The sequence below is a fragment of the Barbus barbus genome, assembly GCF_936440315.1.
Source record: "Barbus barbus genome assembly, chromosome: 21".
Taxonomy (NCBI): domain Eukaryota; kingdom Metazoa; phylum Chordata; class Actinopteri; order Cypriniformes; family Cyprinidae; genus Barbus; species Barbus barbus.
In genome coordinates, this window is record NC_136749.1 from 8,020,696 (window position 1) to 8,035,436 (window position 14,741).

General features: G+C 36.8%; 1 protein-coding gene across 1 annotated transcript in view; it reads left to right on the top strand.

The window, feature by feature from the left end:
- LOC306887012 (triple functional domain protein-like) overlaps window positions 1-14,741 on the top strand; it is a gene marked incomplete at its 5' end in the record, with an annotated part of 146,471 nt that overhangs the window by 57,277 nt on the left and 74,453 nt on the right. The window contains 4 exons of the mRNA XM_079444468.1: window positions 1,499-1,987; window positions 5,612-5,734; window positions 13,277-13,468; window positions 14,392-14,523. Of these exons, the coding sequence (XP_079300594.1) occupies window positions 1,499-1,987; window positions 5,612-5,734; window positions 13,277-13,468; window positions 14,392-14,523 (936 nt within the window). The remainder of the gene's footprint in view (window positions 1-1,498; window positions 1,988-5,611; window positions 5,735-13,276; window positions 13,469-14,391; window positions 14,524-14,741) is intronic.

The following is a 14,741-nucleotide window of genomic DNA, read 5'->3' on the forward strand; positions in this document are numbered from 1 at the left end:
AAAATACTGCATTTGTTCGCTACACATTGGATTGGATTGGATTCAATTTATTGTCATTGCACATGTAGGTACAAGACAACGAAATGCAATAGAGAAGAAGAAATACAGCATAACACGAGGAAAGAGAGGAGAAAAAAAAGTGTCCTCGCACTGCGTTCTTGGAAGAGAGTGCAGTGTGAGAACAGACAAAAAACCTCAGCATAAAGCACAGTCAACACAGGAACATAACTTGCATAGTAATCCTAGTTCAGACGAAACAGCCATCCGGCCAGCCGCCATTACAGCGCAAACCCACGGACCCGTTAACGCCTGACAGGATGAAGCGACGAAGGCGTGGGATGGGGTTAGGGAGGTGTATGAGTGTGTGTATGTGTAAGTTCGTGTGAGTTCGTATGCCTTGAAATCCGTTTCGCCAGCACTCCAAACCAGTCGACTCAGTTCGCAGGTTGTGATGCGACATAGCAATTGCCATGGAAACGTCCTTGGACAGAGCACAAGCGCCCGACAATAACAAGGTGTTTTTGGGAGGAGGGAATGGAAGAAAGAGCGTCTCCCTGCAGTATTCACCGGAGAGTTGATACCAGAGCGGCCTTGCCAAGCCGTTCTGTTGTGGGAAGCCGGAAAGAGATAAGATTGTTTTGTCTTAGTGCGAACAGCTGTCTTCCAGTTTCACAGCTATTCTCATTGTCCATTCTGATCTCCATGTCCATCAATTTTTCATGACGGGCAGCCGTGAGAGGTTTTGGATAGCCAGTCCCGTCTCCTTAATTTTCTGATAATTTAGGGCAACGCCTAATCCAAATAGCAGAAACCCAGTTATCATTGTTCCGAATAAGAAGATGTCTTCAATGTCCTCCACGGAGAGAGCCGCCAGACACACGACCCGCCATCTCTCCCATGCGTCCATCGTGTAGCCAGCAACAAACGTCCCAGCGGGACATTTCGGTTCTCCAGATCCCGCTTTCCTAAGATGGTGTCAATTGCATTTAGAGACCAGTTGATCAGATCCATAATTTCGGTTTTGTAAATAGTGCAGCGAGAGTCTCTTAAGAAGGACAGGACAATACAAGAGAGCAAGCAGGGAAGTTCAGGAGGGAGGGAGGGAAGAAAAATGCGACCGCCTTCGAACAGAGCCAAACGAGAAGACATGCATACCGAACCGAAAGATCCATACCGACAATACCCGTTACACCCCTAGTAATTATAATTATCATAATTTAATCAGGGCATTATAGAGACACTCCAGACATAAAAGCTTAAAATCTCAAAATAAATATAAAAAATCAATTGCAAGTTAAGTCTTTTAATGTGGAGTCCTAGCTCTGTGACATACTGTATAGAGTAAATGCATATGTTGATATGTAGAGTGTTCCACGGGGTTCCATTTCAGTTAGGATGCAGTTAAACTAAATTAAAATGAGAAATGTTCAATAGATGAGCTCTAAAAACCTGCTACATTCAGAAAATGAACCTAAGTGTCCTACTTTCACTCTTTCAGACCATCATGGTGTCCCTCGAGGGTTTGACCAAAGTGGTTGATCCTTCCCAGCTGACCCCAGACTTTGAGGGCAGTCTGGATTATGACCACGAGGAGTGGATCGAAGTTCGAGTGGCCTTTGAAGACTTCACAAGTAATGCAGCTCGCATCCTTTCCCGTTTGGAAGAACTCCAGGACTTGGTGTCCCAGCGGGAGCTGCCGTCAGACCTGGATGGGTCTCGCCGTGCTATGGAGGAACACGCCTCCCTGAAGAAAAAGGTTACTAAAGCTCCTGTGGAGGAGTTAGATACTGAGGGTCAACGCCTGCTTCAGCGAATCCAGTGTGGGGAAAAAGGCAGAGGAGATATCCAAGGATTAGCTCCAAAAGTCCAGGCGCTTCTGGATAAACTTCACAGCACACGCCAACATCTGCACCAATCCTGGCACATGCGCAAAGTTAAACTGGACCAGTGCTTCCAGCTGAGACTCTTTCAGCAGGATGCAGAGAAGGTGTGAACATTAATTATATGTGAAGTTAAAACGGGGGGGGGGGGGGGGGGGGACTGGATAGTTTTACATATAATATAGAGATGGGACCATAACATAATAGATAACACTTTAGTATAGGGACCAATTCTCACTATTAACTAGTTGCTTATGAACATGCCTGTTATTAACATAATGGCTGTTTATTAGTACTTATAAAGCTCATATTCTGCATGACCATATTCTACATCCCTAATCCTACCCAATACCTAAACTTAACAACTGCCTTACTAATTATTAATAAGCAGCAAAAGAAAGCAACAAAGAGTTTGAGGCAAAAAATGATTACCATGTTCATTGCATGCTACCAAGTTGCAATGATGGAACACACTGGTACTTTTTTGTTGGTGGTTACATTTTATATCAGAATATTTTCATAAGGGAAACATTTCTGCAGTGTTTTTCTATGCACAACCAATCTGTTTTACCTCCCTCCAGAGGCTTCTGTGAAAACTTCTGCAGTCTTTGGATGTTATACTAAATATTGTTAGAATGACAAAGAGGATTTTTATTACAAGAACACAATGCTGTATGAATACCATAATATTCTGATGGATGTGTGCAATAGAATATAAAACCCTAACACACATAATGCAACACGCATGCATTACCATTCAGAAGTTTGTGGTCTCTTATGCTCAGGCCGCATTTATTTGATCAAAAATACAGTAAAAAAAGTTAAGTTATGGAATGGTATTACAGTTGGTCTATTTTTATATATTTCAGAGTGTAATTTATTCATGTCATGGAAAAGCTGATTTTTTTTTTCAGTGTTTTTCAGATCTTTTATTAGAAATATAAATCTTTGTAACATTATAAATGTCTTTACAGTCGTTTGATCAATTTAATGTGCCCCCCCAAACATATCGACCCCAAATTTTTGAACGTTGATGTATGAAAAATAAGCACAGTTAAATATGTTGTACCATTCTGTATATAGACCATTTCAAGGACGTAAACAATAACTGCGCATGTCTGGTCCTGAGGCATTTCCGGTATCTGCATTTTTAAATCTCAGATCTATCAAAACCTGCAGCACATACTTTTTAAGTCTAGCGAAAACGCAAGTTAGGTATTTAATAAAAACATATATAGAATTACCCTTTAAATATGACTGAGGTGCATGCATACGAGAGAGGGCGGTAAATGCGTATCGCAGTCTGGATGCTTATGATTAACTCCTTGGCGGAAAAGTTGGGATCATTTGTTTGTACAATGGATGACATCAGTCTTATGTTCGGTTAAACTGAAGCAAGACAAACAGTGTTACTTATGCTCTCATCATGATTTGTGCTAAGATGTCCGGGGAGGTTTGTGGTGGACATTTCACTTGCATTGCTGGGTCAGTCTGTATGTCTATGCAAATATTCATATTTATTTGTACAGCGCTTTTCACAATACATATCATTTCACTGCAGCTTTACAGAACATGCATGTTTATTACAACGCTAAATGAATGCTAGTAAGCTAATCACTGCTGTGGAACAGTGCTAGAAAGCATTTGAATGCTCTATCTGAGCCATCATGTGGTCATAAATAAACAAGATGAATGCAATTTAATTCTGGCTACCGTGCATAAACCTTTATTAGTTGTTTTTTTTAAAGAGAAAAGTATAGTCTACATGGAGATTAATAAATGCACACACACTACATACAGTATATATGTGGGTATGTATGTTTTTATGCACATTTACTGTAAAAACATACAGTTAAAAAATGTGGGCACTATTAAAAAATTTTTTATGTTTTTGAAATAAGTCTCCAATGCTCATCAAGCCTGCATTTAATTGATCAAAAATATAGTCAAAAACAGTAATATTTTAATATGCTTTAAAATATAATTTATTTCTGTGATCAAATCTGAATTTTCAACATCATTACTCCAGTCTTCAGTGTCACATGATCCTTCAGAAATCGTTCTAATATGCTGATTTATTATCAGTGTTGGAAAAAGTCGTGCTGCTTAGTATTTCTTTATAAACTGAGATCATTTTAGTATTCTTTGAATAAAAGAACAGCATTTATTTATAATAGAAATGTTTTGTAACAACATGCACTACTGTTCAAAAGTTTGGGGTTAGTATTTTATATTATTTTTTAAAGAACATGAATACATTTATTCAGCAAGGATGTTAAATTGATTTTTTTTTTTAAAGTGATAGTAAAGACGTACTGTTAGGAAATATTTCTATGTTTTGAAAATCCCTGTCAGGATTCAATCAATCAATCCTGTATAAAGTATCACAGGTTACAGAAAAAATATTAAGCAGCACAATTGTTTTCCAACACTGACAATAACCAAATATTAATTCAGCACATTAGAATGATCTCTGAAGGATCATGTGACACTTAAGACTGTAATGGCTGATCAAAATCCAGCTTTGCATCACAGAAATAAATATAAAGAATATTAAAACAGAAAACCATTGTTTTAAATTGTAATATTTCACAATGTTACTGATTGTGTCTGTATTTTTGATCAAATAAATGGAGGCTTGATGAGCATAAGAGACTTCATTCAAAAACATTAAAAAATAGTAATATGACTAGGCATTTGACCAGTACTGCATATAAAGAAAAGACAGAGACTGTTTCCAGCTAATTTATTAACATGTGATCAATATCAAAAGCAGCAGGCTGACCATGAGCAGCTTTCAGTACTACATTGCATTTCATCCTCAAGTTCTCAAACACATCTGGGTGTTCATATGGTCACATGTGGTTTGGCACTGTCCTGTCTCCCTGTAGCACTCACTGTCTTACAATTCAGATGATGGCTTTCCTAAAGACAAAAGTAGAAAAACAATTATTATTTAATGCACAATTTACAAATAATACTATTATAATAATACACAATGCTTTATCATGCTTGAAGAGTTAACGTAAATAAATACAAAGAATCAGAGGAAAAATAACTTTTCCTTACCTCTATCGAAATATGCGCCGTATATCCTAGTGTCTATTTTTCTCTTCACTGCTTCACTGCTGCAATCCAGGTGCGTTTCTCGGAAATCTAAACCGTTTAACCTCCGATTATTTATAAATTAATGTTAGTTCCAGCCCAGAGGGAGCACCCAACCACCGAGCAACAAGGATCTAATTTTAATTTTGACATTTTAAACAGCAGGATTAAATAAATTAATCGCAATCCCACTGTGCATCAAGCGCCTGCCGCCATTGTTTTGAATGCGCTCGAACACAAACCGGAAACGTCCGAGGACCAAAGACGTCACTTCCTTATACCGCCGAATATCCGTTGAAATGGTCTATAGTCATATGAAAGTGCTATGGGCAAAAAACATTTACAGTGATTACAATTTAACAGTCAGAATTTCTTATAAAACTTCCAACAAAATAATAATTATAATAAAAATGGCAACAAACTTATTTGATGTACAATCCAACACATAATACCAAAGATAAGCATGATTTTGTAGAATCCTTTGAAACAGAAAATAAGCAAATTCTTTAAAACTTTCCTTACGTTGGTACAATGCTCTTTCTTTATGAAAGTGTATTGAAGTATAACATAAAAACAATATTCCAGTATATTTCACAGTTTATGCCTTCTATTTCTCCTCTCAACAGATGTTCGATTGGATCGTCCATAATAAAGGCCTGTTCCTGACAAGCTACACAGAGATAGGAGCCAACCATCAGCATGTGCTCGAGCTGCAGACCCAGCACAACCACTTTGCAATGAACTGCATGGTAAGGCTGTGTCCAGTGGTCCAGCAGTAATGCGTGTCACCACCTGAGGCGTTATAACAGTGCAGTTTGATGTGTGTTACGTCATTTAAATGATGTGCGTTTGTACACGTGCCCTGACTCACTTAGTCATGCAAGCATGAACTTTCTGTTGTCATATAATAGTCATGTCAATATATGCTTGAAGGGTATATAATGCCACGGGAGAACAGTCACATGCAGATACATCATCCCTGTGTGTGTGTGTGTGTGTGTGTGTGTGCGTGCTTGACCCTGGCAGACATGTTAATCACCCCCAGTAGGTTTCAAGGGCAGAGAGTTTCACAAGAAAACGGTGTGGCATCAGTCACTGATTTTCCATCTCTATGGGCTCATCTGCCATCTGGCCATCCATATAATGTACCTGCTGTTCAGCCAATAGGAAGAGTCTACAGCATGTATCTTCTTGCAGTGTTGACCCATGTAGTTTTAAATGCTTTCATATTTTGGGAATTCACAGAGCATGTTCTTTCTCAAATTTGAAGGATATAAATCTGGTAACACTTTTAACTTTCATTAAGAAGTCATTAAACCCTAATAATGCTTAAATAGACCTGTAGTTGATGTACTTTTATGTTTGAATATATATTTAAAAACATCTTTAATCTTTTAAGTCATTAAGTTTAATGAATGCAAATGAGATTTTTGCATTTTTTGAGGAAAATGTAAGTGGTGCTTACCCTTGCAAACACGAGCAGAATACATTTTATGTATAAATTATTCGCAAAGCCATTCTGATATAAATTTTTGTATTTATGAAAGCGTTATTTGCTCCCAACTGTGCATAAAATGTGCATAAAATTAATTGGTTAACCATTGAGTGAAAAGTGAAAATAAATTTAATTGATAAACAACAATGAAATTGCTTTCACTTCACAAATCACTTTAGCTTTATATCAAATCTAAGGTTTATGAAGTATTCGCAAATCCAGAGGAGAGTTTTTGGGTCCAATTTAACGCCAAATTACTATGAATTTACGCATAAACTTACATAATGAATGAGACAGTTAAATTTATATGTACTATTTATTTGATTAATTTTATTACATTAATTTATTTGTTTAGTTTGTATGAAAACAGGGTAAAACTTTATTTTAGGGTCTCTTAACTAGTTGCTTATTAGCATGCATATTACTGGAATATTAGCCATTTATTAATACAAATTAAGCACATACTAATGCCTTATTCTACATGACCTTATTCTACATCCCTAATCCTACACTGTACATTTTTTTTCGTAAAATTTACGGTAAAAAACTGGCAGCTGTGGTTGCCAGAATTCTACCGTAAAAATACGGTAGCAACATTTTAGGTTTTACGGTTTTAAGTTAAATACCGTAATTTCTTTAACTGATATAATCTTAATATACCAACCTACTAAAGTACTGAAATCTGTTTTGTTCCTTTGAAATACACTGATATCCACCAAATGCAGGTGATAATGAGAAAGTCACATGATGAGCCAAAGCACATCACAAGCAACTTTTAAATAATAGCATATAAAGAAGGTGCACAGTGTCATTCACACAAGCACTAAACACCATCATGGTGAGACTCATTAAACTGAAATATGCTATAAACATTAATTTAACAACATTAGATGTAACATACAACCCTAATAAACATAACTGATAAGAAAAAACTAAGAAGAAACATAGTTATTTCAAAGAAAAAACGTCAAATTCAAACAGAATTTGAAATGGAACGCAGGGAATTCTGGGAACGTCAGTTTACGGTTTTTCCCTGTAAATTTTACAGGAACTTTCCGTTAACCATGTAACAGGTTTTTACCGTAGCATTTTCACAGTTTTTTACCGTTAAAATCACGATCATTTTTTACAGTGTACCCAATACCTAAACTCAACAACTGCCCTCCTATCTATTAATAAGCAGCAAATTAGGAATTTATTAAGGGAAAGGTCATAGTTAATAGTGAATAAGTGTTCCCTATTCTAAAGTGTTAACGAAAACAGTTACATAAAAAAAAACTAAAAAAAAAACTACATCGATACAGAACTGAAACAGTTCTAGATAAACAATATAGATGTGGAAACAAAACCGGTTTGGATAAACAATAAAGAAACATAAGTATGGAGACAAAGCAGATGTTCAGCACATGTAAGAAAACAAACAATATAGATATAGAAGCAAAATAAATGTAGATAGTAGGATGTAGTTACTGCAGCTAATTATTTTTATCACTATTTTCATGCATTCATGTTCTCCACCCTCATGATTTTTCAGAAATGTTAAGGTTACAGCCCTTACCAATTGCTAGGATGTTTTTATAGGTTTTCATCAGGCTCTTTGTTGCTCTTTTGTTAATGTGTTAGGTTTGGCTGAGTGTGCTAAAATCACATGTCCTGCCTCAGCTGTGAGAACAGTCCACCCCCCTCTCACGTTGCTATAACTGTGCACAACTTAACGGATGAAATGCTTTGTCAACTGTTTGCTTTGGGTTAGCCTGACTGCCGGGCAGCCGGAGTGCACTACAGCCACCTCCTCAGGAAGTCCTAGGAGCCTTACTTCCCGTCTGATACGAGGCATGAATGGACGTAAACACTCTTTGTGTAACTTGATTATAGTGTTAGGTGGTTATTCAATGTGTATTGATTGATAAGGTGATAATGCACATTTTGTGTTTGTTGTGTTTATCATAACCTTTCTTACCTAACACAACTAAAATACTTTGTCCGGTGTGACTCTTCTTTGATGTTATGGTTACTGGAAACATACTTTTAAAAACATTTTAGTTTTGTAATATGTGATAATTCTCTGTGCTGATAGCCCACCCCCTATAGGACACCAGGGTTTCTATAGTTTAACCCTGTAAAACCTGACATAATGTGTATGCAATAATAGTCATCATCCTATATATATATGATGATATTTAAATAGTTATATGATCAAAAATAAGATAAAAAAGCCTGATGTATCATATTTGATACTTGCATTTTAACATGTTTTTTTTTTAAAAATTGAAAATATGGATAATCATGTACTGTAAACCTAAGTTGCTTCATTCCAGTAAATGTTCATTGTGGTGAGTGGGGCAGGACTCGAGACCGGTGAGTGTCGCAGGTGTCGCTCATTATCATTAACTCCACCGGCCTCGCTCCGTTCCCACGGCTCTCGGCCCCGCCCCACTCACCACATACATCTTGAAATACTGCTAACAATATAAAAGTTATTTTATATTACCTACTTAAAATCAGTAAAGATTTCACAGAACCACAAACAAACAAAGAAAAAACAAACACAATGCGTGTTTTGATCATGTTAATAATTAGTAATATTTAGAGAATTGTGCATATCAAATATGATACGGTAGGCTTGGGGTTAATAGCCTGCAGGTTCTGTGGCATTTGCTGTATGTATTGACAGTAATTCAAAAATATACTGGAATATTCGATTTATGGAGACATCAATGTTCATCTCATGGGACACTGGGGGGCCTGGTTGTAACCTTTCGTAATAGACATGCTTAAGCAACTATGTCATTGAGTTCCAGGGGTAACGTCACCTGAGCGGAACGTTACGCTTGTCAAGTTGTAAATTAACTCCGCTCCCACTCTCTTATGAAAGACAATCTGGAGGACAACATGTAGAAAACAATCCTCTGGCTAAAGGCATTTTCCACATGGCTGGGTAATCTCCCATCATGCTGGTGTATTGATTAGTCCCAGAGATATCCAGAGGGAGATATAATGTTCCAAGCACTCCTTTTCTAATCATCCTGTATTTGTAAGAGAAAAGAGGTTTACTGTAATAATATCAAACCTGGGAGTCTGAGAGTGAAGGGTAGACTGTTCTTGCATGACTCTCTCTGTTTAAGTAGACTGCAAGGTCCAGTATTGTCATGAAGTGATTTTCTCATGTGAGGAAGGCTTTTGTTCTGTGGTATGTGTGTCTTGGCTGTGTTCAGGTTCTGTAATGTGATCTGTGTAAATGTAAGTACTGTAAAGTACTTCCTTCGTTTGTGCTCTCATTTTGCACTCAAGTGACGTGACATTTCGGTGTCTTTTTCTTGATGTTTTCTGTTTTGGGGTGAGATAATGGCTTATGGTATTCCAAAAGTTATTTCTGTCAAAAATGTAGTTATTACAGGTGCTTGACCAGAATACTAATAGGGAAAAAACTGTAAAAAAAAAAAAGATGAATTCTCCTCATTGGAGCAGTGACTGTGTGTGTTTGTAACAGAAAAAGAAAATCAAAAATGAACTGTAAATTTAAAAATGTAACGTGTAAAATTAAATAAACAGAAACATAGGTATTTACATTTAGTCATTTAGCGGATGCTTTTATCCAAAGCGACTTGCAAACGAGGACAATGGAAGCAATCAAAATCAACAAAAGAGCAATAATATTGGCTATTTGTTAATAGTATAAGAAAAAAAAAGAATAGAGAAGCTAGTGTTAGGTTTTTCTTTTCATTGTTTGTTTTCTTAAAGGTGGGGTAAGTGATTTCTGGTAGCCAATGTTGACATTTGAAATCACCAAAACAGACACGCCCCTACCCCAAAAGGGTCTCGCCCCTATTTTGATAGCTCCGCCCCACACATACATACGTCAACGATTAGTTCTGTGAAACAAAGCAAAACCAATGTTACTCACCTATCGAGAAGAAACAAAGCAACCTCGGCGGGCCTTCTCTCCAGCGCTGGAAAGCTGTTCCGATATTTACACGGGTCCTACTCCTTGCCTTATCGTAACACCGTGTCTACACTGTCACCAGACACGAGTGGCGTGGTGTGTCAAAATACTATAGAACTCATTATAATCAGTGATGTTGTCTACACTGGATGCCACGACACGACAAATCCCTGACAGTAAACTGCTGCCATGTTCTATTTATGACATATTGCCAAAAATTTCAAATGATTTTCAACGGTCGCTTTGTCGCGTCCAATGTAGACAGACTGCGACAGGACAACTGTCACGTCCAGTGTAGACACAGTGTAAGCCTTCTTTTGTTCTGCAGACGTTTTCCTCTTTTGTTTTTTATCCGCCATCTCTATCTTTCTGTCGTTGCTCGGCTCGGCTAATGTCAGTCATGTGCACTGATGAGCGCTCTCTCCTCTGCATCATGAGTAGACACGCCCCTTACTGCTGATTGGCTACAAGTTTGTACTGGGCCTTACTCAGTTTTCTAAAGCGTTTTTGAACAAATGTCATAGTTAATAGTGAATATATGTTCCCTATCCTAAAAGGTTCCATTTGTTTACTATATTTAATGCATTAACTAACATTAACTACAGTATTTATTAATCTTTGTTAACATTAGTTAATAAAAATACAACTGTTCATTGTTAGTCCATGTTAGCTCAGGTCGATTAAATAACATAACACATAGACAACCTTTGATTTTAGTCATGTATTAGTAAATGTTGGAATCAACATTAACTAAGATGAATAAATGTAAAACTTTTTCACTGTTTATGTTAAATAATGTTAACAAATTGAACCTTATTGAATAACCTTATTATAATGAAGCCTTGGTACACATAGAAGACATCTTTCAAAAACATTATATATATATATATATATATATATATATATATATATATATATATATATGTGTGTGTGTGTGTATATACTTAGAAATGTACACTTTGTCCGGTCTCATTTCTGCAACAAACATGATTCTTGAGTTGTGTACATTTATGTAAATCATACAAACTGATTTCTTTGATGTGCCCTCCATGTGACAATCAGTTTTGCTAATGAACCACATGTTGGTCATTGACATGAAAATAGCACCTATTATATTTAGCATATGTTATATTTAGGTTTCTTTAAGCTGCTTTAGATTTACATGAAAATGAGATACCAGAAGCTCTTAATTGTTTCCAAGATGTTATCCACGAGGCCTGTGATACATAACATAAAGGATTTGATGAGTGCACGTCTATCTTCTCAGAGCAGCTCTGAAACCAAGCTCGGGGTGAGTGATATAGAGAGTTAGTAACCATATTTTCCATCTTGACTTCATCTGGCGGAAATACATTTGAGCATGTGGGCACCAGTGGCTTGCCTTATCTACATATGCAGGCTGGATTATTTAGAAATGGTCATCTTTAAATGTAATTTTTTGGTCAAATTGACAACAGATTTAGTGGATGTGCACATCTTCCAGAGTTTATAGAATTATCCACGGGTGAGTGTGTGTGTGTGTGTTTGTGTGTCGTATGTTAATGTATAACAGATGGGTGCATAGATTCACATCAATACCAAAAATATAAAAATGATAAAATTACTGACATAGTCGCCTTAGTATTGTGCATCCATTGCATTATACTGGGATGTGGTTTAAAGCTAAGGGTTCAAGAGTTTGAGTGTGTATTTTCGTATATGCATGTGACTATGATATTGCTCCAGGTTTTCATGTGCATGGACATGACTCATGCAGTTTATTGTTGCACGCAGGCCGATACCAAACCCCCATCAGGTTTTTATCTGACCTGTACTCTATCCATAATTCTTCCTCTTGGCTTAAGATGTTTTTCCATTCTTATTCACACACATTCACTCTCACACATGTTTCAGAGCTGTGTATGTTTGTCTGTGGTCAGACAAGAGCTATTCCTCCCTGTAGGAGCAGCTACTAGTGAACTGCTGTTTATACTGTTACTGCGAAGATCTGTCACATCCCCTCATCATTTCTATTTTAATTAATAATATTAAAAAGCAAAAAAAATTACATTTTGTGTTTGAAGCAACTTCTTTTTTTCAATTCAGCCCTCAAATCAAAGACAAGAATCATTATTTTTTTATTTGATTTAGCTGTGCCACTACCATATTCCCCTTGTATAGTATCACTCTAAAATTCCGTAAAATTTACAGTAAAAAAAAAAACGGCAGCTGTGGTTGACGGAATTCTACCATAAATAATACGGTAGCAACATTTTAGGTTTTACGGGTTTCAACTTAAATTTAGATTAGATTAGATTCAACTTTATTGTCATTTATGCAGAGTACAATACAGAGCTAATGAAATACAAACACCATTTACAGTTAAATACCGTAATTTCATTAACTGATATAATGTTAATATACAAACCTACTGAAGTACTGAAATCTGTTTTGTACCTTTGAAGTAAATTGATAAACACCAAATGCAGGTGGTGATGAGAAAGTCACATGAGGAACCAAAGCCCATCACAAGCAGCTTTTAAATAATAGCATATATAGAAGGTGCACAGTGTCATTCACACAAGCACTAAACACCATCATGGTGAGATTCATTAAACTGAAATATGCAATAAACATTAATTTAACAACATTAGATGTAACATACAACCCTAATAAACCTAACTGATAAGAAAAAAACGAAGAAACATAGTAATTTTACAGGAACTTACCATTAACCATTTAACAGGTTTTTTACTGTTAAAATCAGGGTCATTTTTACAGTATATAAATTTGTTATCATAACCAAAAAAAAAAAACTCATTCAGGAAGTGATGCATTGTATATAGCACTCAGTGTTTTTGTGGTCTCTTGCAGAATGTGTATGTGAACATCAGTCGGATCATGTCCGTGGGGAACAGGCTGCTGGAGGCAGGTCACTATGCAACCCAGCAGATTCAGCAGATCTCAGGGCAGCTGGAACAGGAGTGGAAAGCGTTTGCTGCTGCACTGGATGAGAGGAGCACGCTGCTGGAGATGTCTGCTAACTTCCACCAGAAAACTGACCAGGTGAGACCTAAATGTACAGACGCATACCTGCAGATACACTGAGGGGCCAAACAAACTGATGGATTGATGATGATGCAATGTGTTTGTTAATTACAAACAACTAAATGCAAACAAAATTCTAAGCAACATATCATTCAGATGCTGATATATTCAGCCAAATCGAGTTGCCGAGTAAGTATGTACTGTATGCTAGAAGGGCTTTCAGATTTTAGACAATGATGTGTTGTTCACAAAAACTCATACCCACTTTTTCATCCCTTTACTGTTTTTCAGAAAAACAAGTGGTCAAGTTGTCTCAAACTCACATCACTGGCTAAGGTTAGGTTTAGGATCCATTTGTTGACATTGTTGACCACTCACAAATGTTTTAAAAGCACCGCAAGCCGAGCTTATGACATTTCTCAGGCAGTCTGCCTGTATACAAAGGCAGACTAAACTATGTTTGTGTGGTTTTTGGGGTTTTTTTCAGTGTAAAATCTTGGATTTTTATCTCTTGTTTTGTAAGTGAATCATCAATGATTGTTCAGAGACTCTTTAGTTGAACACTTTATGTAGATAGGACTGTGCTGGAAAAAGGATGAATGAAATCCGTTCCTTTCATCTTTCTCTCCTTTATCTTTCTCTTTGAGCATTTAATATCTGTTGTAAGCATCAATATTAGACTGACATGCTGTTCATGTTTATTTTGCTCCCCATGACACAGGGCAAACATAGTCTTTATTTGTAGACAAATTGCAATGCATTTAACCTTTTCCTAAATAAGACACTGTTGAAAATCACTCAGTGGTGGATGGCCCAAAGTTAGCCTCCTAACAACTACGTTGAGACTTTTTTTATAATCATTCTTGTATGTGGTAACAGATCACAGATTTGTATGTGGCTGGTTTAACAACCAATATCTGAATATTTTTGCCTTTTTCTAGTATATGAGCAACATGGACGCTTGGTGTAAAGCCTGTGGAGAGGGAGAACTTCCTTCCGAGCTACAGGACCTGGAAGACACCATCCACCACCACCAGGGTCTTTATGAACACATAACCGCTGCCTATTCTGAGGTACAAATATCCATTAAAGTAAAAAACTTTTGCTTGTGTTTGTGAATATTTTCACTTTAAAGACTAAATTCAGGATACCTCCAAGCTGAGCAAGAACTAAAAAAAAGGTATGTCAGTCATGACAACTCTTGGAATAGTTTTTCCTGAATATGACAGTGTTAATGTATCTGGTCTTTGCGAACTAGATCTGCTACACACACCGCTGCTGCTGCAAGGCA